Genomic DNA, 26,231 nt, shown 5'->3' with positions numbered 1-26,231 from the left:
GGTGGCCCAGAACATTTTTGACCAAGGCAAAGGACAAGAGCACACACACACATATCTCCATACTCTATAGAGCAGCTGACTGGAAAAGCAGTTATATTTAAGTTTAACATTGGCACTCGTTAATCATATTTGAGAGCAGTAGGGTAGTTTAGGAAACTGAAGACTGAAGAAGGTGGCATAGCACACAGAACTCTGTCCTTGAAGAGAGAGGAATGGTTGAATGGGTGTTAGCAACCTCAGGCAGTTACTTTGCTCTGCCTATTAGTAAGGCCAACCATGGTCACCCTACAGCCTGGTAGCCAAACAGTCTCCATACTGTCCCTTGTATGGGGTTTTAAAATATGGTGCTGCTAGTCCATAGGGTAAGGAGCATGTAGCTTTTAATGGATGAATTCAGGACAGTCACTGTTTTGATTGACATTTCTATCTTAATACCCCTTCAGCTTCTTGTGGCAAAATGTCTGTACTTTATTAACTATTTTACTTAAAAGGATCTCCTTCTCTTTCAGAAGGGTAAAACATCATAGTGGATTTGGGGTTGTTTGGGGTTTTTTTTTTAGCAGCAGTGGTAAAAAAATTAACAGCATACTTTATGCAAGCCTGTGGTTGCATGTTGCCAACCCCAATCTGAAAATGTATCAAAAGACTTTATCACACCAAGCTACTCTCCTAAAAATGCATTATTTTCAAAAGCACTATGCAATCAGGACTACTCTTTCCTTTATCACACTTCAGTAATTTTTGTTATCTTTCTGGTGTTACAGACTTTGTTGATTCACTTTATCACACACAGCATTTGACACTGCCCATCCAGTACTGCCCAGTGTGTGTCTAGCCTTGGTGTGCACACACAGACACCCACCAAAGAAATATAAAAGGAATCTTACCTTTAAAAAGGCCTTTTTTCCCTGGGGGGGGGGGGGTCCTAATGGATGGCAGATGAAAGTGATAAATCTGCCAACAATGAGTCTTGTCTTCTTAACTCAGGAACATCTTTGTTCTTGGTCACTGGCAAACAAAGGGCAACCAACACCTAAACCCCACACATTGAGCACTCAAAATCAGGATTAAAGCCAAATTGATTTATTGCACTGCATCACAGAAAGGAGGTCATTCATTTAGGTTTTTGCATGAATGAAAAGAAAAGCCTGCCAAATGATATCTCACCCAGGGGACGTTCACATTGCGTTATAACCCAGGTTGCGAACCCAAAGCAGAGAACGAGTGGACTTTTGGGGGCATGTTTTTTATTACACACACACACAGAGAGAGAGAGGGAGAGAGAGGGAGAGAGAGAGAGAACAAAAAAACCCAAACATAATTGAATGCGATCAATATGGAGGATCCATTTTGAATCATTACTTTGGTCATTGTGAACTTCGAGAGGGTTAAATTGTGTCGGAGAAAATCAATTGGGTTAAACCTAGTGAAAACTTCAGTTCAGGTCAAATTCAGTCAGATTCAGTATTGCATTTATCCGAATCTCTCCAGATCTACCCAGCGCAAAACGCTAATGTGAATGAGCCAGCAGATAACAAAAGGAGGCAATATCATGTGATATGTTCCAGGAAGAGATGCTGTTAACCAGTTGTTATTGTGGTTTATTTTCTTGTGTCATAAAATCACTATAAAGAGTTTTTAAAACAGGACCATTTCTGTTCACATACTTAGTAATGTCAAAAGGGAAAAAGGAGGGTAGAGGAAAACAAGTTCATGAACTATTTCTTAAAACTGCGTTGTTCTCGCAATGACTTGCTTTATTTAGATGAGAGCAAAAACTTTGAACTGATTTATAGAATTGTAGTTGTAAACTTTGACTGGGCATTGAGTATGATTGAATAAATGGAGAACCACTGAGGTTTGGTGGTTTGAGTACTAGATTGGGAGACCAGTATTCAAAAACCTGCTTAACCACAGAAACCCATTGGCTGACCTTAGGTAAATTACATTCCCAAAGAGGAAGGCAATGGCATACCCTCTCTAAAGAAATCTTGCTAAGAAAACCTCATAATAGGTTCACTGGATGGATGAATAAATAGACATTTAATCACCAGGAAAACTTTAGTCTCTAATTAATCACAATAATTTGAAACTGTTGACTAAAACGGGAAGGGTTTACCTGCTCATTCCTTCTTGCACCAGATTTTATTTAAAAAGGAAAACTGAGGCCCGTTACAGACGGGCCTTTTAGTACAGACTCAGTCCGTACAGTACTAGGGTTAGGAAGGTGCGATGCTTCCACACACCCCTAACCCTAGTACGGACTGAGTCCGTACAAAATGGCAGCACCCCATCTACATGGGGGCCGCCATGACGATGTCACGACCACGCCACCTCTATACGGGGTGGTGCGGACGTGACGTCGTCGCTCCGTGCCAGGGCGCTTAGTGCGCCCTTTGCGCAGAGCAGAAAGGAGCTCCGTTTCGTGCCGCTGAGCACAGCCTTCACACAAGCCGCCCCAAACGGGCAATCTGTAACCTGCCTGAATGATGTGAATTAGTTACTGGTAATAATCTTTCATAACAAAAGAATAAAGATACCACTTTATGACTGTAACCTGCATAGAAATAGTTTCATTCCTTTTGCAGTGATTTGTGTAGTGATGGGAGCATGAATTCATTAAATGGTGAAGAATAAATATACCATAGCTCATGTGCTGGTTTGTTCTATGCCTTGTGTTGCTGCCTTGTATTTAAGTTTATGCCTGGAGGTGATAGGGGAGTGAATAAGAGAAGTTGCTTGTAAGAAGAATAAAATACGAAGTGTTTTCTTTTTAAAACACAATTGTAATTATATTAACATCTTTGGGAGCCTTAGAACTAATTACTTTTCAAACGTAATATTCCAAAATTCACCAAGCAAACTTATGACAAGAAGATCCTTAATGATGATAAGTGGAACAGCTGAAATCAGTTTCTTTTAGGACTGATGGAATTTGTACTTCTTTATTTTAAACATTATACTACTGCACTGGAAAACATTTTACATTCTAAAATCTGAAGAAAATTAAAATATTTGGGATGATCGTTCTTCTAGAAATTAATGACCACTTTTGCTTATATCATCTTAAACTTAAGACATGTCTCCAGAATCTTTAAAAAGATGCCTTCCTTAAATCCACTTTCAGAAAATAAATAAAAGAATTCATTAAATTAATTGGCAAGCAGGTTATTAATCTGTTGTAGGAAAGGGAATGTGTGGACACCAGATGTCATAGGACTGCAATTCCCATCACTAGGTGATGGCTAGTATCTGCAGTTTTGGTGGCTTCAGTGTAAGTTTGCATTTGAAGTTGAAACAGTTCAACCTATCTGGGGGATAGTTCAGCTCCAGGTCTTAGTTTGGGCTAAATTCTGGAGTGGCTTCACTGCTTCCTGCTATTGGAGCACCAAACCCAGCTGCCATCAGCCCTAACCAGCATAGCCAATGGTCATAGATGGTGAACAGTCTAGCAGGATCTGGAGAGCTATAATGACTGTTCCTTTTAATTTACTTTCTCTAACTAAGATACAGCCAATGGTGATGAGAAAGAGGGCAATGAAAGGCAGGAAAGACACTGCATGGTTATGCCATGTATACTATTTGATTTTATATCCCACTATTCTTCCTACATGGGATCCAAGAGAATGCAAAACGTAGATTAAATCAAAGTCAATACCGCATAAATAAATAAATAAATAAAGATTATAACAATTAAATGAATTATCCTATTAAAAGCACCACTAATTTAAAGCAGTTTAAAAGCACTGAACATATATCAAAGAAATATATCAGAGAAAGATGAGGAAAGGCTAAAATTTTGCACAACTCAGTGCCTGACTTCAAGATTTAATTGTATGTAGAAACTATAACACATTTCTTGTGTGTCTTCTGTCTTTCTTTCACTCCATAGTTCTTTCTCAGTGAATTGTGTTCATTGTCATCTAATTACTATCTCTGTCTCTCTTCTCTATCTTTCTAAACTGCTGTCCAACTGCCTAGGAAAAACAAAAGGCATTTGATCTGCATCTTAAACTTCAGTTTTTAACTTCAGCACTTCAGCAGGTGAGAATAGTATGTTTTCGTTTCTGTTAGTGATCTTTTACTGTAATGACTCTTTTTGCAGAGGCCCATTTTCTGATGGAGCAGGGATCTCTATGGTAGCACCTAAGGTGCTATGACACCTCCCATATGGCCATGTTTCCTTCCCCTCTTTTTTTTACTTTTTCTGCTGGTTTAGGGTGCGTCTACACTGTAGAAATAAAGTAGTTCAACACCACTTTAAGTGCTGTAGTTCCATCCTATGGAATCCTGGGATTTGCATTTTTATAAAGTCTTTAGTTGCCCACCATTTTCAGTTGTTTTTTTAAAAAAAAACACCTTTGAATGCCACAGGGCCCAAGGGTCAATGAAGAATATAGGTCAGATGCTTCAGTTGACAATATACAAGTGCACCCACAAATGCACTCAGACTCTTGGACATGTTGTCTTTTAGCCTTATCAGTTGCCCTTTATATCACACCCACCACAGCAACCATTTTGGGATGTTTCATGCTCTCAAAATCCCACATGTAGCTGCCAGTCCAAAAGGTTTTGTGGGCCCTTGCTTTACAGGGTCTGAGTATGATTTTTAAAAGTATTCTAATTTTAAAGGTATGTCTTAGGTATTCTGTTTTGTTTTCCATTAACTCATTATTCAGCAAAACAGTATAACAAATTAACAAAAGAAAAACAGCAAACAACAAGTCAGTTATCCTTTGCACTATGATTATTGATACTTAAATACTTCTTTATTCGTCATAATAAACTACAAGTAATAGCGTTTGTGAACTATGTTCTTTGTAAGGTTTTTCTAGTATTAGCAATCAAAAACGATCTTTTATCACCAGTGTTTTATGCAACATTACTGAAACGTGATTGCACCAAGCACTCACCACAACGAAAGCCTTTCTCCACAATGCAGCACTCTTCTTTTGCTGCCTTTCTGTCTATTCCCTTTGTTAGAAGCATGTGATGGTTCTGAATGTCTGCATTTGATGTGAAGAGGATTTGTTCTAAAAGTATGCTGAATAAGGGCCCGAACAGACAGGCCAAAATAAATCTGCTTCAGGTCACTTTGGAGGTATGCTATTTAAATAATGCATGTGTCCTAAAAGGCCAGAAGCCACACCAAAGCCCTGCTCCAGCCCTAAGCACTGGAGCACAGCTTTGGCACAGCTTCTGTCCTCTTAAGATGCATGTGTCATTTAAACAGCATACCTCCAAAATGACCCGAAGCAGCTTTATTTTGGCCTGTCTGTCCTCTCTCTCTCCATATTAAAAGAAAGTTCAGATTGGTCTTATCTTTAACGACAAGGTGGCCAAGGCTGCTGCTTCTCTGCCTCCACCCAAACACAGTTTTGGCTTCTCTCAACAACTTATTTGAGTTCATGGCACAGAGTACTCCTGGGACAGACCTTAGGTGGTGATGTAGCTTCTGGTGTAGCCATGCTGTACATATCATGAGATAATCATCATTCCCAGAGATGTTCTAGATGAGGGAAAAGCGACATGACATTATGTCTGAGATATTCAAACATCCAAACTGATGTTTGCAGTAGCAACAAGGTTTTGGGGAAAGTGTAAAAAGGAAGGGGGGAAAAGCCCTTCGCCACTACGTATTTTAAAATAAAGCCTTCTCTGATACTTCATAAAATTTTGACATTGCCCCCTCCCCCTCCCAACAATCTAATCTGCAATTGTCAATTAAACCAAATAAATACTTTGACCATGCATGAGATTATAGATATAGCTCTATTATAGACATAGAGCTAAATCCAATTGTTAGTTCTAACTAGAGCAGACCCACTGAATCAATGGAAAATGTATAAGTCAACATATGAACATCCTGTTGATTCAGTGGATCTAATTTGTTTGGGACTAACAGTTGGATTTGGTCATGAGGACCTTCTTTGCATAAACTATTTGTCCACTGCTCTTATTTGATTCTTTTAAAAAGGGAAGATACTTGGGGTAGAATCTGGAGTCTTGTACATTCATAGCATGTACTCAGCTACTGATCTGTGCTTCTTCTCCTAGACTTATATGAGTACCATCTAGCAAAATTAAGATGTAAATAAGGCCCATTAAAGTCAACAACAGTTAATTAACTGAATTAATTTCTGCTTTCTGTTTTATTCACACATACTTGTTTGTGCCTACTTTGTATTTGCGTTGCATTTTAATTTTATTCTTAGTACAGTATTGTATTGGTTTAAGGTGTCTTGAACTTAGGTTTGTGGGGAAAGTGGGGTAAAAATGAGGTATTTTTCTATCATTACATTTCTGAGAAGTAGAATATAGTCAGCCCTTGGTATCCACAGTTTTTTATCCATAAATTCAAGCATCCATGGTTTAAAAATATTTTTAAAACATATAAATTCCTAAAAACAAACCTTGATTTTGGCATTTTATATAAGGGACACCATTTTGTTATGCCATTATATTTGATGGGACTTGAGCATCCATGGGGGGTCCTAAGACCAAACCTCAGTGGATATCAAGGGTCCACCATAATTGTTATTTCATAAATACGTATCTGTATCCCCACTAGTGTATGTAAGGGTCCATTCAGAATTCAGAATGTGGGGAAAACAGAAAGTCCCTGGTTTTGTTCCTTTTCTTTCCAAGATGTGGGTGTGTATTTGGAGAGCTGTATGACATTTTCCCCATTCTGAAGTATTCCCAGGCAAATTTCAGCTCTTATAGGACTTTTTATTCCCACTCTCCAGGTCAGTTTAAATTAAACCAGAATTTCCCAAATTGAAATGTACCTCTCCATGGCAGTGTATTTATGTTATCGTGGAGCTAGCTAAGATTGCCACTGCCAAGAAACATAGTGATTTTTCCTAGGAATATAGATTCAACAGAGATCGATCAAAGGAAAGAGGAATGCTGGCAATAAAAACAAACAGTTATACTAATGCTTAACTAACATCATATTGCTAAAGCACTTTAACACTTTGACTATTGCTATATCTGCACTACAGAAATAATCAAGGTTGACACCACTTTAACTGCCATGGCTCAGTGCTATGGAATTCTGGGAATTGTAGCTTGTTGCCGTACCAGAGTTCTCTGACAGTAAAAGTGGTGGATTATTTCTGCAGTGCAAATGGAGCTGGAATCTCCTGAATAGTAATTAAAAAGTTCTCAGTGGAAATTGTTAAAGTCAGTGTCTGAAACATTGCCTGAGTCTAGATGTAATATGTGATCAGTGGGAGGGGGAGAAGGAAGAACAAAGGGGAGAGGGGTAGGAAGGGAAACCTGGGATATTTCCAGAAAGAGTTGGGATGCAAAGCCATGAATATGCATGTAAAATCAAAGCTAAAAGATGTGGACATTCTCAATACTTCCAGGCACTTCATTCCTGTCTGGATAAACCCTAAATGGGATTTGAAACAAATTGTTGCAGTGTAGTGTGTTCTTCTGTAAAGTCTCAGCTAGCCAGACAGAAGGCTGTGTTTTTTTAAAGTATATCCTATTCCATCCCCCCCCCACCACCACCTCTATTTTCCATTTCTCTCCATCAGCCCATGACTACTGAACTGTTTTTGTCACTTGAGGGGTTTTTCCCTTGAGATTTATTGTGCTTCTCCAAACCTTGAGGAGCCATTTTGGCAAGAGCACGATTCCACACTCAGAGCATGCATTTGTTACTCTTTTATAAGATGTCAGAAACTAGCTGGCAAAACCAATTTTACTGTCAGGATAAGAAGAGTGTTAAGAACAACAGAAAATTGAGGGCATAGCATGGGGAACATAGTAATATTTTCTTAGAAGTCTGCAGTGAATTGTGTAGCTTCAAGATTGATGAATCAACATGCAGCCTGTTACCAAGCCTTAGATGAAGACCACATATATTGATTGACGGACAACCACACTGCTGCGAGTTGGTGATGAAGCACCTTAAGAATGGTGTCTGTAGTGTTTGCATGGTGATTTAAAGAAAGGTCAATATGGCCCAGAGCCATTAGGAAAAGAAATGATTTTATTTACTCATTATGTGTGGCTAATGTTGATTTGACATTTCCTCAGAGAAACATAAGACATTGCATAAATCACAGTTGAATCCAGTGTCTAAGGATACTACTAATATTAGCTGTGTCCAGAATTTTAAGGGGACTGTCTAACCAGCTTTTTCAGTCCCATTGAGTTAAATGAGATAATGTAACCATAAGCTTCACTTGCCCCCTGAAATCAACTTGAGTTAAAATGGATGATAGTACAATTGGTCCTCCATGTCCACAGGTTTTTTAACCATTCACGGCTTGGAAACATTAAATATATAAAAATTCCAAAAGCAAACCTTGATTTTGCCATTTTATATAAGGCATGTCATTTAACTGTACTATTGTATTTAATGGGACTTGAGCATCCATGGATTTTGATGTCCACAAGGGTTCCTGGAACTAAACTCCAGCAGATACCAAGGACCCACTGTAATGCAAGCTATTGAAGCCAGCAGTTTGCCCTCTATTTAAATTGTCTCACCATGTGGCAGCCGTATTGCTTTGCTTGTGCCTAGACAGTGAGCATCCTAGATGCTGTAGAATGTTAATGTTCCATATTCACCTTGCATTTGTTTTTAATTTGGATTTACATCCAAATACATATTCTCCACTTACATTCCAATGCATCTAGATCTTAACTGAAGGTCAAGAGCATCAAACCAGTTATCTTGACAACAGGGATTCTGTCACTATGTCCTTTTTGCCCTTTTGAACTCTTCCAAAAAGTAAAAGGGGGGAATTGGGGCGCAGAGTGTAAAAATGTGCACAAATTGGGAACACTTTTTGACTCTTACCTATTTTCATTTACAGACATTGCTCATAGGTTCCTGTGCATGTAAATACTATACTGCATCTGGCCATTTAACCTGTTATCTTACATATCAGCCATTTTAAACTTGAGCACCATTATCTTACATATGTGAATGTGGTAGTTTGCAGTGTGCACTTCTAGGTGAGACAACAAGGAGAATCTTCTTGCCCAGTAGACATGACAGGAGGGATGCATGTGCTTGTGGCAAACTTGTTAATTGCAAACCTGTTGAAGGACATGGGGAAATGAACTATCTGCTAAGCTGCGGAAGAGGGGGATATAAGGCTCTTGTTTTCTCTCCCAGTGGAGCCTCAGTTGGGAGAGGACAGTGGCACTGGCTCCTTTACACAATTAAATTAGATACAAGCAAGCCTTTTACTTTCCATGGACTGATAGCCAGTGGCTCACAGCACTGGTCCATAGACCCCATGTTAAGAAGCACTCCTCTAAGTTATCACAGGAACATAAATCATTACACTTTCAGCTGGAAAGTAAGTAGAATACAGTTGGCCCTCCTTATCCTCAGATCTGAATCCATGAATTCAACCAGCCACAACTCAGAAATGCCAAGAGGGGGTTTCAAAAAGCAAACTTTGCTGTTCACCATTTTATATAAGAAATGCCATTTTACTACACCCCTCTATATAATAGGATTTATAAATCAACAGATTTTGGTATTGACAAAGGATCCTGGAACTAACCCCAACTGAAGGCCTGCTGTAGATAGCAGATATTGATGTGAAGGAAGAAAGCAATGAAGGGTTTTAAACCAATGCAATTTACTGTGGTGTTATATTCATTTGTAGCCCTTTTAGCATTGGAGGGACTACTAGCTGTTCATGAATTAAGAATTGTAAGGCTCTGCTGGGAATGAACCCCTAGAATGAGCTTAATCTAAGTTGGTATTTAAGAATGAAGAGTATCAACTCTGACAGCTGGATATATTGCAAAGAAGTTTTGAAGGGATGTCAGTTTGGGCTTCCAGAGCAAAATTAAGTAGCATTTCGTCCAATTAATGCCGGTAGAACAAGTAGATGTTCTGGCTAGAGGTTTGATTATGTTTAGCTGTCTTTGTACTTATAAATTATATTACCATCTGTTATTTTCCCGTTAGCTGCTTGGCAGAGAAACAGAGCAGACCTGACAGCTGTCTTTTAAAATCACCTGTAGGAGTTAAAGATGAGCTCTCTTTCAGCAGTAAGAAGATCCAGACATAATAAATTACAGGCAAGGGGGCTTTTTTAAAACACTGCTGCCATCCACCTACTAGTCTGGCCTTTCGCTGCACATGCTTATGAATATAAAAGAATTCATCTCCATCCATCTCAGTCTTATTCCTGAGAGAAACAAAGTGAGCCTTGTCCTGATTTAGGGTCATGTTAGCTTCAAAACACATTCTCCATCCTCTGGCTGATCAGAATAACAGACTGGCTATCAGGGATTAAAGGCAGGCCATTCTGTGATGCAGAAACATATTTTTGTAGTTCCTAACAGTGTTACAGAATTGCAGAAATGGTTCACCTGCCCATTTCCTGTCTCTTTGTTGTTTTATGTCCTGTATCCCATCTCCACTGTTCATTCAGTTCTTGATGAAACAGCTTTATTAGATAAGGCTAATCACCTGGATAATCATAAGATCATACAGTTGTCTCTGAAAATCTTTGTTCAGGATCAAGCAGTCCATCTTCTAGAGAGCAGCACATTTTTGCAGCATTATAAACACTTGTTGCATTTTTTAAAATAGTTGGTATTATCATCTAAGAGGAAACTGTAGTTTAAAAAAACACTTTAATGTAGAAAAAAATCCATTTCCTGTAAAACTGTTTTTAAGGGAAAGGCATCCTTTATCCAAACATGCAGTTGTCAGAGATGTCACATGGGCCCAAACAGGCAGGCCAAAATAAAGCTGCTTCGGGTCACTTTGGAGGTATGCTTTTTAAATGACACACGCATCTTAAGAGGCCAGAAGCTGCACCAAAGGTGTGCTCCTGTCCTTAGGACTGGAGCGTGGCTTTTGCATGGCTACCAACCTTTTAGGATGCATGCATCATTTAAACAGCATACTTCTAAAGTGACCCAAAGCAACTTTATTTTGGCCTGTCTGTTTGGGCCCACATGTGTTCTTTTAAATCAGATCCCTATAACATAGACTCTAATCGTCAGTGTGTTTAGATCCTGCTTTGTTGTTGTTTTTTTTAACTGATGTCTCTGATGATCAGTTGGACCTGCCAGAGGTATTAATCTTTCCCCAAGAACATCCAGAGTTACAATTCAACGTCCTTATAAAACCATCACCACTGTTGTTCCTTTGCAACATGGTTGTATGTATGAGCTCTGAATGTTTCATAATAGTGTTTCTCTTTAGCAAGGATTGTAGTGAGATCAGGACTTAATAAATGGCTTCCAGCTTCTCAAGTACTAGCAGACATGCTTTAAAAAACCCAAGGGAAATGCAGCTTACGGTACATGTCTTTGAAGACTCAGACATTTGTCAATACGGGGATACTTTGAAGAAAATATTTCTATTAGCTTTGGGGGGCTTTTAATTAACTGAATAATAAGACACAAAAAAGGGGAACATTGAAGGAAGCCCCTTGTTCAACAAACCTCCAAACCCTCCATCACAACATTGATTTCCTCCTTTAATATTATTGATCTCTTTTACACTAATTGGCACTTTTAGAACTAAATGCAAAACAGGGAAATCATCAGTGATACAGAAGCTTTTTATGATACAAGTACTACATCTTTGATGTCTATAAAGCAGCAGCATCCAGCTGTTTTAATTATCCTGTTGTGCTTGCCTGATATGCCAAAGGCCTCGTTGCCTCTAACCTAATGCCTCAAGTTTTCTTCTTTTTAATCACAGTGCTTCTACAGATCTGCTTTTACACTGAGTCAGATCATTGATCTGGCTTGCCACTGACCAGCATCTGATAGCCAGAGTCTCAAGATAAGATCTTTTTGAGACTTGATTGCTACCCAAGATTCTTCTAAGTATCATGTGGGCCATATATAGCTCTTGTCCATTCTCCATGCAGGTTATGAATCCCAAGAGTTCCACCCATTTTTCATTATTACTCAGTTGACTATCAGCGAATAGCAGAAAAACTTCTGTTTTGGCACTGCGAGGACAGCTATCTCGGACAGGGATTATTGTTGGGTTGAACAACTTTAATCTTGCCCTTCACCACACAGTGCTCTTGCTACTGTTTAGATCATCTTTGGTCCTTTCAGTTTTGGGGTCCCCCCCCCCCTTCAGTACACAACCATGGTATCTTCCTGGCAGGATTGGAGGTGTCAGGTTTTAATGATTCTGGACCTACCGGACAGATAGATTCCAGAAAGTGGTGCTTAGGACTGCTTGTCTGTTTCAAATAACTGGTCCCATGAGATGGCAAGACTGTATCTTGCAAAAATACTCTTTTTAACCTCTACTCAAATCTATCAGGAGAGTGCATTTTGAACTTTTGGGTGAATTTTCATCAGTACTCTTTATATTTCTTGTCCCAGAAAGGCGGTAGGAAGGTAATTTAATTAGAATGTAAAAACTAGTGATCAACCCAGACAAGATGGAGATATTGATGGCAGAATGTCTGATGGATCTGGGAGTTAGCAGATCCTCTCTTCTGGATGAGATTATGTCTCCTGACAGTAAGAGCTGTTCAACAGTGGAACATACTCCCCTGGAGAATGGTGGAGTCTCCTTCTTTGGAGGGTTTTAAACAGACGCTGAATGGCCATCTGTCAGGGGTGCTTTGATTGTGAGTTCCTGCATGGTAGGAGTTGGACTAGATGGCCCTTATGGTCTCTTCCAACTCAATGATTCCCCCACAAAAGATTTGAAGTGCTATTTAGAATGCTTTTGGACTTCACACTAGAATCTCAGGTGGTAGCCTTGACCAGGAGTACAGTTTATCAGCAGAAGTGGTTTCACCATCTACTCCCTCAGAACGGGAGAAATAGTCCTTTAAATAACCTGGGCTTCGTTCCAGGTTATTTAAAGGACTATATCTCCCATTATGAGCCCATTAGAGCTCTAAGATCATTGGGGGGATGGGTGGAATGCAGTTTCTCTTTGTCCCATCACTTTCTCAGACTTGTTTGGTGGGAATAAGGGAGAAAGCCTTCCTGTGAATGCTCCCAGGCTCTGAAATTCCCTTTGCAGAGAGTCCAGGATGGCCCTTTGTTCTTCTTCCATTGGAAATATTTTTGTGCCTCCAGGCTTTTAAGACCGACTAGGGTTAGGCTTTTAACACAGTGTGGTGCTGTTTCTAAGGTTTGTATATAGTCCTTTAATGAATTGGAATATTTTTAATGTTAAATGTTTTAACATTATAGTTCAATTATTTTTTTAAAATTTTATATCTATACAGTCGACCCTCCACTTTTGGGGGGGGGGGGTTAGGGGACCCCCCCCCCCCCGCAGAGAAATAGGAAAAAATGTGAATATCTCTAGCAGCCCACCTGAAACATTCACCACCACTGACAGCAGATCAATCCCCTCAACCCTCCTCTTCTCTGGCCAATAGTCCCAGTGCCAGCCTCCCAGTTTTATAGACAGAAGCAGCTGTTGCAGCCACCGGATCAGTTCTCCGGATCCCTTCTTTCTCCTTCCCCTCTTCCCTGCCAGCAGCCCAGGAGCCAAACTCTGAGTTTTACCAGGATGCGCCTGAACATCCCATATAAAAGCTGAGGCTTCTGGCAGTAGAAAGGGGGAAGGAGAAATGAGGGGTGTGGAGGAATGCTATTGCTGCTTCTGTCTATAAAACCAGGACGCTGGCCCTGGCGCTGGCGCTGTTAAGGAGAACGAGAGAGCAAAGATTGCTGACTTAATTCAGCATAAACTAGTGCACAAACATGCAAATGAAACCATGAAAGGGAAACCTGTGAATGTGGAGTGCTAGCTGTATTTTTATAAATGCTTTTGTATTGTTATGAGTTTGTGTTGTTTTAAATATGTTGATAGCTGCTTTGAGTCCCATTATTGGGAGAAAGGTGGGTTATAAATGTACAAAATAAATAAATATGTTTTTGATCACCCTTTGAAGTGCTGATTTTAAACTTCAAAATTCTTAATACGCTATGTCAAGACGATCTTGACATAGCGTATGACTTAAGAAGGCTTTCTTTTGGGACGGGATGAACAAGGATGATCTTACCTTGTGATCCAGCTCTATGATTCTGTAAAACATAATGTAATAACAGTTGGGACATCTCTTGATAATTATGGACTGTACTCTCCCTTTAGTGTTATATGACAAACAACAAACAATACTATTTGTACTTACATTAAAATAAGTCTCACTCTTCTGCAACTTACCTCCCTGTGTAGTCTTCCCAACTGTTGTCAAGTTTAATGACAGTTGTTGACAACTATACAAGCAAACAGATAACCACATTGCCTTCCTTTAACCTGCAGAAAGTAGTGTATTTAGTACGCTCCAGAGTCAGTGTGCATGATGTAATCACCATGTAGAGGGCAAGCTTAACAGCAGGAGACCCAAATAGATTGTATAGAGCAGTGTTGGATTCTCTACCACAAGTAGCTAATGTGACTGAATGGGACTGTCCATTTGCTGCCTCGTAATTCCTGGGAAGCTATTCATGCATGCATATATATATAGCTTTAGGACATGGGCAGATTTCTTCTAATGTGCAACTGTTTGCTCCTTTAAAACAGAAATACTCTGCTGTATCTCTTTGCAACATCTCCACTGAAGTCCTAAAAGTCATCAATGCAACAGAGGAGCTCATAGCAGAATCCACAGGACCATGTGACTTAACAGCAGATGCCCATGGCAAAGGAAAAGGGGAATTTCCATTAGGTGCAGACCCTATCAGACTTGATGAGCAACTCACAACGCTGGAAGAAAATGTAAGAGTGGCAAACAACTGTATGTATGTTACCAAACATTGATGGAAATGTGCACTGCCTAGGTCACATGTGGTTCACCAAGGCATTTGGTGCTCCCATTGCCAAAAAATAGGTCTTTGCCAAAAACTGGAGATTTGTATCTCCAGAAGTCTCTAGGTAGTACAATTCTTCTGTTAAATGCTATTCCAAACTCAGCCACTGCCATCTAGCAATTTTGCATTTTTCAGAAAGGGTGCAGCTGTGGAACTCAGAAAAAGTGGGAAAGTGTAGCCCTCAAAACCTCCGCAGCTGTAGAAAGTCTTGCTTTTGAAGGGCAGCATTAAGGCTTGAAAGTCAACTATGTACAGTACGCTAAAAATACTGGCAGATCAAGTTCTTTTGCAATTCAAATTTATACTGTAGGAAAAAAGTCAAATCTAGCCTTTGGAGAAAACTGTTAAGGTATATTGCACAACTAGAGTAAGGTGAATAAAGGATCAAAAAACAGAACAAATCTATTTGCAAGAAAACACTGCATACACAAACAGAAGTGCCTTCAAAGAAACTTATATTGTTAGTGTCTAACAGCACAAATCTATACATATCCTTCTTCCCTTCACTTCCTTCACCCTAAATACATATCACCAGCTCCTGTTCCCCATAACCCCATCCACACTACTAGAAGGCTTGGTTTCTTTCTTTTTTTTCCTGGGGCAGTTGTTTTTCTTATTCTCCTCTTCCCTGCAATCTCTATCAATAATTATCAGTTTAAGATTATACTGCATCCCCACGTGGTGTTTTGAAGACCTTTATCTAATGCACAAGCCATTTCAGGTAGTTACAGGAATGAAGTGAGGTGGTGCTTGGAAAAAAAACACCTGTGAAATGAGTAGCTTTATACAGTAGAAGGGACATCATTTTACTATGCCATTGTATATAATGGTACTTGAGCATCCATGGATTTTGGTATCCATGGGGGGGGGTGTCCAGGAACTAAGTCCCATCAAATGCCAAGGGCCAGTCACTATATAACATTTTGATAAAATGGTTAATATTTTAAATGATAATTAATTCTGAACTATCATGCCAAAATGGTACAATAAGCTTTGGACATCTTCATATCTAGTTCAAAAACAAATGAAATACTGCATAGCACATTTTATAAAGCATTTATCTAACAACGGAAGACATGTTTTGGGCCTCAGCTTTACTTCCCCCAGCTCATTTCATCTTAAGACATTAACTGTACTCCATGGAGCTCTTGAGGTTGATTGTGAGACTATCAGGTATTCTAAATACCCCTCCTTAAAACTGCCAATACCAGAATGCAACAGGAGGCAGCTAGAGGAGTCAAAGTGGAATTGTAGCACTTTAAGAGTATAGTGTGATAAACATCTGTGTCTGAGGGTGGATTTTTTAAGGCTGGAATGTTGCTGAGGAACTGAATTGCTATCAAACTAATGCAGCTCTGAGTCTCCCACCTCCCACTCTACCTTTCATACCCAATTTTGCACCGTTGAATCAGAAGTGGAAAAGTTATTTTTCAGAGTATGATTCCCAGAATATACCACATTATGCCTATGCTGGCCAGGAATCTATAGTTTTCCCTGACTCTTTCCCCAGTCTGAAATATCATGGTCCCTTACAAACAAGAAAGCTTATGTGTGGGGGCTATCAGTTTCTTTGCTCCTCTTTGCCTTGGTTCCCATTTTGGGAGAAAGACAGGAACATTAAGTAAGTAAGTAAATAAATATTGCTTCCATCCTGTAAAGTCTGATTAGCAACTTCTGTCCTTCACCTACCTTCTTTTTCCTTCACTGCTCCTTTCTGTTAAAATTGTCTTTCTCTTTTCATCTTTCTGGAAAACCATTTTCTTCACCTCATTTATTTAGATTGATCTTCCGTTTATGCCAGTCCTTCCTTCTCCTCTCCTCTCCTCTCCTCTTCCCATCCCTTCTCTTCCCTTTTCTTTCTTTTTTTTTTCCTTTTCCTTTTCTCCTCCTCCTCTTCTTGGTTTTTGTTATTGTTTTGTTTCAGTAATTTAAACGGTTAGTCTGTACACTGGACTTCTCTGAAAATCTTGGTTTTATGTAGTAACTAGATTATTTTAGGCATGTCATAAGTAACTGATAACAATAGTAAAAAGATTAAGAAGTTCAGAATACTGCCATTGGCTAACAAAATACAGTTCAGAAGAGATAGCACAAAGAAAGAGTAAATTCACTGGATAATGGTATGTTTAGGTTTATCTGACAGCTGGCAGCGTTTATGGTTTGGAGGGTCAGTTAAATGACCTGGAGGATGCAGCACGTGGAATTAACAGCATTACAGCTGAATCTGAGCTGGCAGACCTGGAGGACCAAGTGGCAACAGCAGCAGCACAAGTTCACCATGCAGAACGTCAGGTGAGATGAACAATTTATTTATTATTTATTTATTCATTTATATGATACCCTTCTCCTCAGGTGGGACCCAAGTCAGCTCATAAAAATCATTAGCTGAACAATAAAATTTTAAACACAACTAAAATCTCATTAAAACAATAGATTAAATGTTGCTGTTGTGTGCCTTCAAGTCATTTCCAATTTATGGCTGCCTTAAGGCAAATCTACCATGGAGTTTACTTGGCAAGATTAGTTCAGAGGTTTGCCATTGCCTTCCCCCGATGCTGAGAGCATATGACTTGCCCAAGGTTACGCAGTGAGTTTCATGGCCAAGCTGGAAATTGAATCCAGGTCTCCAGAGTCATAGTCCAAATGCTCAAACCATTACACCACATTATCTCTACAATAGACTGTAGAATAGATTGCAGGGAGCCTTTTTATGGATGTGCGTGTGTGTTTCATTTTAACATTCGTACGCTTTTGGATGATTTTATACTAATAGATTATATAAACAGTATAAAAATCATGTAAAAGTATACAAATGTTAAAATTAAGGTTGCACACATATCCATAAAAGGGCTCACTGAAAGCAGTTATTGAAAGAATGTTTGAGCAAAAAGGTCTTTTCCTCTCAACAAAGAGCAAGGAGGGAGTTTCAGAGGGTGAGAGCAGCCACTGGGAAGTATCTCTCCCATGTCCTCATCAAACAAATCTGTGATGGTCATGAGATTGGGAGAAAGCCTTCTGCTGTGGATCTTTAGACTGGAAGATTTGTATCGGGCAGGGATGGGCACAGTATGGCCTATAAGCCATATATGGCCCTCAGGACCATTTTGTGGCCCCTGAACACCATATCCCAGAGGACATTTGGGGACAAAAATTATTTTCTTTTTATGGGAGCAGGTGTAGTGGAAAGGTAAAGCCTTCCAAGGTTTTGGGGGAGCTAATGTGCCCCCTACCCTTCCACAGCTTCCCAGCCCTGGTGTAGGAAGATACAGTCTTTCAGATAATCTGGACCTAAGCCATATAGGCCTTTATAGATCATGACCTGCACTTTGAATTGTGCCAGTACCTGGTCAAGCTGTTTCAACAAAGGGGCTACATGTTCCCACTTACTATGCAGAATCATTGGGTATTCCTTCTTTGTATTTAAAAAGACTGGTGTGTATTCATAATCTACATTTATAGGGAAAACTGAAATTCATCTATATGTGATATTAAAAATGCTCAGAATGAAGAAGAAACTGTCAGAAACTATTTTCAATAGAAGGCATTATTTTGTTTTGGTTTTAAATAGGTGTAACTGCAGTTACAGACATGCATGTCAATTCACTGTACAGTATTTAAAAATATCTGTTTCTCTCTCTCTCATAAGGGTATGATTTTTTTTTAAAGATTTCAGATATCGAAAGCAGAATTTCAGCACTTACAATAGCAGGCTTGAATGTGGCTCCATGCATTCACCTGACAAGAAAACGTGATCAACAGCAGACAAACCAGGTGAGAAGAAGCAGCCAGCAGCTACCTCCAGAGGTCAACAGGGAAGGCCTATGTACCAAAGCACACTTCCATATGCAGACCACTGCTGACCCACATTTCCACTCAAATGCAAGTTCACATCCCTATCAAAGTGCTCATCAGGTGATGAGGCATATGTGCTGATCTGAGTGGTGAATGACAGCTACATGGACATCTACTTGTTGTTACCTTTACCTAGTTGCTGGTACTATCAATACTGATGAGTGTTCCCAGTAATATGTACTTTTTTCTCTCCCATAGATGCACACAATAGACACATCCAGACAACAGAGACGAAAGCTTCCAGCTCCACCAGTAAAAGGTGATGGCTACTGAGAGGAAATACACTGTGCTCAATTTTGATCTGTAAACTCTGAGCCTGTAAGACCTGAGCAGGGATGGTGATGATAGAGTGACTTGGAGGTTTCTCATTCATAAGTTTGCAAAGTTATCTTGACAGCAGTTAATAACAAGGTTATAGTCAGATTGCAGTAAACCATCTAAGCAAATTGGGGATAATGAAGTTCCAGAGAGTGGGAGCTTTATTAAAGTTGTCAGTGTTCTGGATATTTTGAAAAGTGATTAAAAGCAAAGTAACAGAAAACATTTTAAGGCTGCAACCCAATACACATTTTCCTAGAAGTACTGTTCAGTTTGGTGGCATTTACTTCCAACTTGAATTGTCAGGATTACACTGTAGGTGAATAAAAATCAACGGAAACCATTTTTAGTTCAGAAGAAGAAATCCTGATCATTTTTAAAAAATAAATGGTTTCATCACTTTTCATTTATATGCCAAATGTTACATTTTGGTGATATAATGAAGAGAGAAAACTATTTCATTTTTTCCCCAGGTTTTCTGGGTTTTCCTATTTTTCAAGATGACATTTACATTAGCTGTCCTTCTCTGTATATTATATTGTAGTTTCCTCTGAATGATTATATAACAGCTGGGCCATTTGTGTTATTGGTTTTAGCCCCAGTGGCATAACTTGCACTGGTGCTCTTGAGGATGATGAGATACTTGCTTTAAAGTGACATAGACAAAAGCCTGCCAAAATTTGGAAACAATTTTCACTCACTTGCTTCCATGTGAAAACTAAAGCCACAAATATCCAGCCAGTGGATATTTGAATCTAGCCTCAGACTTGTAGAAACAGTGGGAGCACCTCACCATGCTTCAGGAAGAAACATACTCCTCCCCTTTCTACTCATAAGTTATCAATGGATAGAAGCTATACATTTTGCCCTTTCTGCTTAACACGAGTCATGATTGTGAAGGCTGCTGGAAAATCTTTTTCAGGTGAAAATGTGGATGCTTCTCCAGTTACTCCTGTTAAAACATTTAACAGGAATTTCATACTTCAAGGATCTCTGACACAAAGAACAAAAATGGAGAGAAAAAGCACTGCCAAGGATTTGAAGGTAGGAACTATGTCAAGGCTTAGATTTCAACATATTTGGTTTTTAGATTCCTTTATGGAAATATCAGACTCTAAAATTCATATAAAGATAAAACCTGCCAAAAGAAAACAGGCTTGAGACATCCACTTTGTCACACATACATACACACATACCCACACCCAATAATGTACACACCAGATATTTGTAGCACAGCTTTCAAATGACCTTTTGGTGTGTGGGCCCATTTGTGCATGTATACACTCTCTCCGCCCCTTCTCTCTCTCACACACCTTATTATATTTTTATAACCTCAAAACTAAATCAGTGTTGAAAATAAATTTACATTTTAGAACTGAGTGAAAATTCTACCTTATACTTGGGAGGAAGGAAGGCTTGAGTGCAGAAAGAGGTCTTTGGGGCAATCCTTTTTCTTAAAATGAATATGCGATTTAGTGCATTTAGCACATGAACACTCTAGCTCAGAAGATTAATAGGAAAACAGAAATGATTTGCTGTTTCAGTCTGTAGATATCTTAGAAGTTCTCCAACCTTTATATTGCTTCATGTGTTTATTTAAATAATTCTTTAATTTTATCTTTCCCATTTTAGGAACCAACTATAGGGTCTGCTGTAATGTACTAGAATTGCAGAATTTTACTGCCAATAACACACTGCCTAAGGCTGCAAACTAGAGTGCCTTTATATAACAGCCATTGTATACATCCAATTAAAAATGGACCCTCAAGAACCCACAATGCCTCAGTAATAGGGCTTTGTTTGGATACCTCACTGAGCAAGCTGTTCAAGTCTTCAGCATTGTGGTCTGCTGTCGGAAATTCTGCCTTAAAGTTTTCAAGAGACTCTAGGAAGGACATTGAACTTCATATAAGCAAGATTCCACATTTTAAAATGCACTTTTCCTCATATTGTCAATTGTACTAAAGTATGTTGTCTTGGAAACACAGTATGTTTTGTAGTCTTAATTCATCCATTAATGTTGATCAATATCTTATATGGAAATCAAGAAAAAGTCAAATCACCCATCCTGTGATCCATATTTGTTAGGATGTTATTGTTCACACAGTCCTATAAAATGTTGCCAGAGCAATAAGAAGATTTCCAGGAGTAACTGGTGGCCCAGAAACCGATTGTGGAGAGGCATAGCCAGGGAGAAGTTTGAATAGCTCTTACCTGGGAGGGAAAGCAGTTTTCCATTTGGGATTTCTCCTTACATTTTATCATAGCATACTGTGCTCGGCAGCAGATGAATGTCCTAAGTGCACATATCTAAGCTATGTTTCTTGGTTAAGCAGCCTTTCACCTAAATACATTGGAAACCCCATCCATCCTCAAAAAAAAATAAATAGGAAGGCCAGTTGGAGAGCTAGATGTATTCTCAACTCAAATCAATCCTCACCTTTTATTCTTTCTGCAGCCTGACTTATCTCAGGAGGGAAGCATTCAAACTAATTTATCACCTTCGCTTCCAAATCTATGGCTAGCAAATGCTTAAAATAGAAAAGTGAGCTTGGCAAAATAAAAGTGATCATGCTGTTTTTTCAGAAGTGCACAATTGTGTGAGGATAAGATTTTGATTCCCTTTTTAATTGGAAGGCTGATATTAGGTTTTTCTTCACTGGGCATGGGTTTCCATTTGCTCCCTATGACTGGCTGACACAAAAATGGCACTGGGCCAAAATCAAGGAGCGGAGGCGGATTGTCAGTTGAATGTCTGAGCTAAATTAAGCCAGAAGTACTAAGCACACTGGAAAGTGTCTAAACAGCAAAGATATTATTTTAATTGCAGCAGCTTAGCGTAGTAAGAGATCAACATTTGTAAGTATTAAAAGAAAGAGGATATATTTAAAATTTGGCTCTATGCATTTAGACAAATGGATCCCAAATACTTTTCTTCATATCTTGATGTCTGCTCTCTAGGACCTCTAGTACAAATTGAAACAAGTGATTCAGACTGTCAATTAAAATCATTCACACTCTGCACCCTTTTCTCTTACAAGATTACACCCTCTTTCTCTTTTTTTAGCTGATACAGCAAGATCCCATTTCTTATGCAGATATGTTTTAAGCATGCATTCAAAGACTAGAAAAGCTCACAGTTTCACCACTCCTTAACTGTAAAACTGGAGGGGTGGTTAAAATTGAATTTGGGCTGCAGTCCAAAGCACACTTCCTAGGGAGCAAGCCCCACAGAACTTAATGAAACTTACTTCTGGTTAAGCAGGCTTAAAATTGCAACAGTAGCATCAGAAGTATGTACATGCAGCAATGTTAACATCATTAACTCTGGTTTTATGTATTCTAGGGCTTGATCTCAAATTACAGTCACTGTTATGGGTTTTGTTTTGTTTTTTACTGCAGAGAAGATAATGCCATCATATACATGCATGAAGTTCTTATTTGTCTTTTATAGGACTTGACTAATCAGATGGCAGAATTTTGTCTGCAGCATATCAGATTCCATATAGTATTAAATCTAAAGCTTATTTAAAAATTAGGGATTGAATACAATTGTAAATCAGTCACTTCATATTCACATGACTCTTTCTGCACTTGTCCAGAATACATTCCCAGATTCTTGTTTCTGCAGGTCTGCGTGTTACTGAAATGTCAAAAATGACAGCTGGTCTACATATTTGTCCAATGATACTATTAGCTAATTAAGTGTATGTAATATTGAATCAAGACATGACCACTTTTAATAGATAGCTCTTTGGCTTTTGTTCTGTTGGTGTGATATAAAACAAAACTCAGTTTGAAATAGAATGTTTTCCATAAGAGGCATGAAAAGCAACTACAGTGTTCAAATGTTAAACTATTCAGTCTTCTTTAAGAAAAATGTGTACTGTGTAGGCAATGCAAAAAAGAAAAGAAGTCCCTGCCTGCTGTGTGGCATTTCAATTTTTACAAAGGTTTTACTTGTGCCAAATGTGCAAGGATTTAATTTACAGTTTTAAAGAAAACCATAAAATGTATATGTTATAGCACACAAAAATGATTTTGTCATCAAGTGATTTCAATCCTTAGTATTAATATTTATATTTAGAACAATTTTTTTATAAATGGAAAATATTTTAATGGTCAAAACAAATGAAGGCAATATGATTTAGTCTGGCTGGAACCTAACACTTCCACTGATGTTGTTATCTGCATTCTGGCCAGGTATTATTGTCAAGAAAAATGATATAAAAGTAAAACAAATGCTTTATGGGATAAATTACTTTGGGGCCCTGTGATTGATAACAGAAAATATAATGTATTCAAAGGGTTGAATTGAGTTATACTTGGCTGAAGAGAGGTACTGGGTTTTACAGCCTGCTGTTAATAATAATGTACACTATGCACACATACCTTTCATTCGTTTCATGTTGCATTAACTGGAACATATTTCTAGACATAAAGCAACAGTAGCATCAAACAGGTTTCAACTCAATGCACTGAATACAGGATCTTCACCGTGTGCTTCTTTGTGCATTTCCATTGGCTCCTGTAATAAATTCCAGGAGTCTCACTACTAATCCAAGGTTGATTAAAGAGATCTACCTCAGCTATGACATTTTGACATAGTGGGAAGCCCTCACTTCCCAGTACAGGTATTTGAACATGAGACACAAACTACTTGGAAGTTCTATAGCATAGGCTTCCTTAACATGAATGGTAGCACTCTTTCATAGCTCCATTCCTTTTACTTAGGCTTCCACAAGAAAATGTTTTACTAGATTATGCTCCATAGGCCAGACCTGTCCACATACCAGTCCGTTGTCCTTAATTGTATCTTTTAGAAGGCCTACCAGTCTTGTATGTCTTCGATAACAGACCTAAAAACACTCAAGAGTTAACATTGCACATCTGTTTAATAGTTTAATGCATTGCATTTGATTGATGTTTGCACTCATAACAACACATTGAGATAGTACATAGTATGATATAACCTATAACATTTTATCACTTTTTTCAAGCATTCATAACTTTTAGGATAGGCTACCATAGTTTCTCTCATACATAGTATCTTTCATTCAGTATTAGATGTCACTGTATCTTGCATGTGCAAAAAGCACTGCGCTGAGTAAAACCCCTTACATCAATACCTGACATTCTTTTCATTTGTGACACATGCTGGATTGGCCACTACATTCTCTACCAATTGTCTGTTATGGTCAGGGCTGATACCACTGATCACTTGCTTATAGTGGACTGAATCAGGTAAGTGGGACTGAATTCATTTTTCCATTTCTGCCACAGGCAGGTACTCACAATGAATCACCAGCAACCTGACAGCAATTCCTTGTGCACAGACAGCTACTGAATACTGTATGTGAATCTTTGAATTGGTAGCCATATAATTAAGAAACAAAGATGTCATATCAAAAAAGAGGGGGATAGCGGCCTGCAATTTGCATTTGGATTAACTATTTAAATTGGACCATGCGATGCTGAGTCTAAGTGCATGTAATTTGCACATGAAGACAATGACAGCCAAGAAAAACTAGGCTAGCACTAGGCAGAAGGTAGCTCAGCAGCTACTGGTAGATTTCTAGGTGAGCTGTGGATTAGTAAGGATATTTGACTGCCAAATGTCTAACAACTGCAACAACTAAAAAGCCCCCCTCTAGCAATTACACTGTTGGAAAACAATCTGTGCATGCAGGAAGGAATGAAGGTATTTGTGTTTTTAAAAAGCAAAGAAGCTTAATTCTGATACTCGTCAACATATTCCTGGGCTAAACATCTTTCCAGAAAGACTCTTGCTTGCTTGTCTGAATCACTATTTTGTACTTAACACTTTTGGATTGATCTCAGTTTTCTAGTAAAAACAAAAAGTAGATCCCACAAGCCTGATGTCTGCCTGCCCCTGAACTAGGCAAAGCAGAAGCCAGTAGATCACTGGGAGAGGGGTTTAGAATGATATATGATGGCACTTGAAACAGAAAGGAAAAATATTTTGCAGCAAGTACAGCAGCCAGGAACAAAGTCACCAGCCATCATCATCTGCTTCCAGTGCTTCTTGCTCTTGTAAAGCAGTTATTAGTAGATCCAGGATGCTGTTCCCGGGCCTCTGGATGTTCTGACCAAACTTCAGCTGCCTTTTCCCAAATCGGCCAATAGGTCGAACTCCGCGCCCCACATACCAAAATGGATTAATCTCAGGATCTGGGATTCAAAACAGTTGGAAAAGATAAGCATATTAACCCTTTGATCAGTTCATCTACATTCAATGTGAAAATAGTTCCCCAGTCAATGTCAAGACTTTTAAAAAAAATTCGGCGGGTTACAGACCATGCAGGAGCCGTAGCAGTCACACTGCGCGGCTCCCGCGCGGAGCAAAAAAGGAGCTCCATTTGCGACGTCATAGGCGACACGTCTGGACGCTATGCATCCGATACGTAAAGATGGTGGCGCCCGTATGAACAGGGCGCCGCCATCTTGTACGTATTCTATACGTACTAGGGTTAGGGGGTGCGGAAGCACCACCCCTTCCTAACCCTAGTACATATAGAATACGTACTAAATGGCGGTGTGTAACCCGCCTTCATTTTGATTTTTGTGGCATGTAAGAGAAGCCCAAAGGAAAAGCCATCTGTCTTCTTGCTATCAGTGCACATCATAAAAGAGACATGCTGCTATGCATATCTGAAAGCAAAGGACAAGCAGGCTTGGCCTGCTTGTAACTGGTGCATGTATAGGAGTATAATCAACTGGCTTTTGAACCAGAACACACCATTATCTCCTTTGAAATAAGTCAACTGTAATCCTATGTATCCTGTCCTAGCTGTAAGCCCCATTCAGACTCGTGTGCATTCATGTCATTTCTGACTTACGACAACCTAAGGCAAACCTATCATGGGGTTTTCTTGGCAAAAATTGTTCTGATGGAGTTTGTGCCCTTGCCTTAGAAGCTCAGAAAATGTGACTTGCCCAAGGTTACCTAGTACTGTATGTTTCCAAAGTTAAGCAGGGATTTAAACCCTGGTCTCCCAGTGTCCTACTCCAACACTCAGATTACTACAGCACACTGGCTGTTAGGCATACTGTAGTTCTGAATAAAGATATATAGGATTATTTAGTCCCGTTCCAGCTCCAGTTAAATGCACAATAGTGGAGCCAGTAAAAAAAGAAAAGTGGCAACCACAGTGGGACCACTACAATCTAGTTTACCTTGAATTGTAGGTTTCTGATAGACAAATGATCTAATAAACTACATGCAACTT

At 39.1% G+C, this 26,231-nt stretch overlaps 1 protein-coding gene across 3 annotated transcripts in view; it reads left to right on the top strand.

Moving 5' to 3' along the window:
- The window catches only part of LOC121933205 (myosin VIIA and Rab interacting protein), a 183,247-nt gene extending 160,230 nt beyond the window's left edge, over nt 1–23,017 (top strand). For 2 of the 3 annotated variants that reach the window (XM_042472614.1, XM_042472615.1), the window contains exons 12-18: nt 3,982–4,044; nt 14,525–14,719; nt 16,942–17,103; nt 18,478–18,582; nt 18,862–18,922; nt 19,904–20,025; nt 20,614–23,017. In XM_042472614.1, the coding sequence (XP_042328548.1) occupies nt 3,982–4,044; nt 14,525–14,719; nt 16,942–17,103; nt 18,478–18,582; nt 18,862–18,922; nt 19,904–20,025; nt 20,614–20,646 (741 nt within the window). In that variant the 3' untranslated portion in view covers nt 20,647–23,017. The remainder of the gene's footprint in view (nt 1–3,981; nt 4,045–14,524; nt 14,720–16,941; nt 17,104–18,477; nt 18,583–18,861; nt 18,923–19,903; nt 20,026–20,613) is intronic. The other variant, XM_042472616.1, reaches the window with a different exon arrangement.
- The last annotated feature ends 3,214 nt before the right edge of the window (nt 23,018–26,231 follow it).

The sequence above is a fragment of the Sceloporus undulatus genome, chromosome 6 (genome assembly GCF_019175285.1).
Source record: "Sceloporus undulatus isolate JIND9_A2432 ecotype Alabama chromosome 6, SceUnd_v1.1, whole genome shotgun sequence".
Taxonomy (NCBI): domain Eukaryota; kingdom Metazoa; phylum Chordata; class Lepidosauria; order Squamata; family Phrynosomatidae; genus Sceloporus; species Sceloporus undulatus.
Note: the sequence above shows the minus strand (reverse complement) of the source record. Positions and strands in the feature narration are given on the sequence as shown.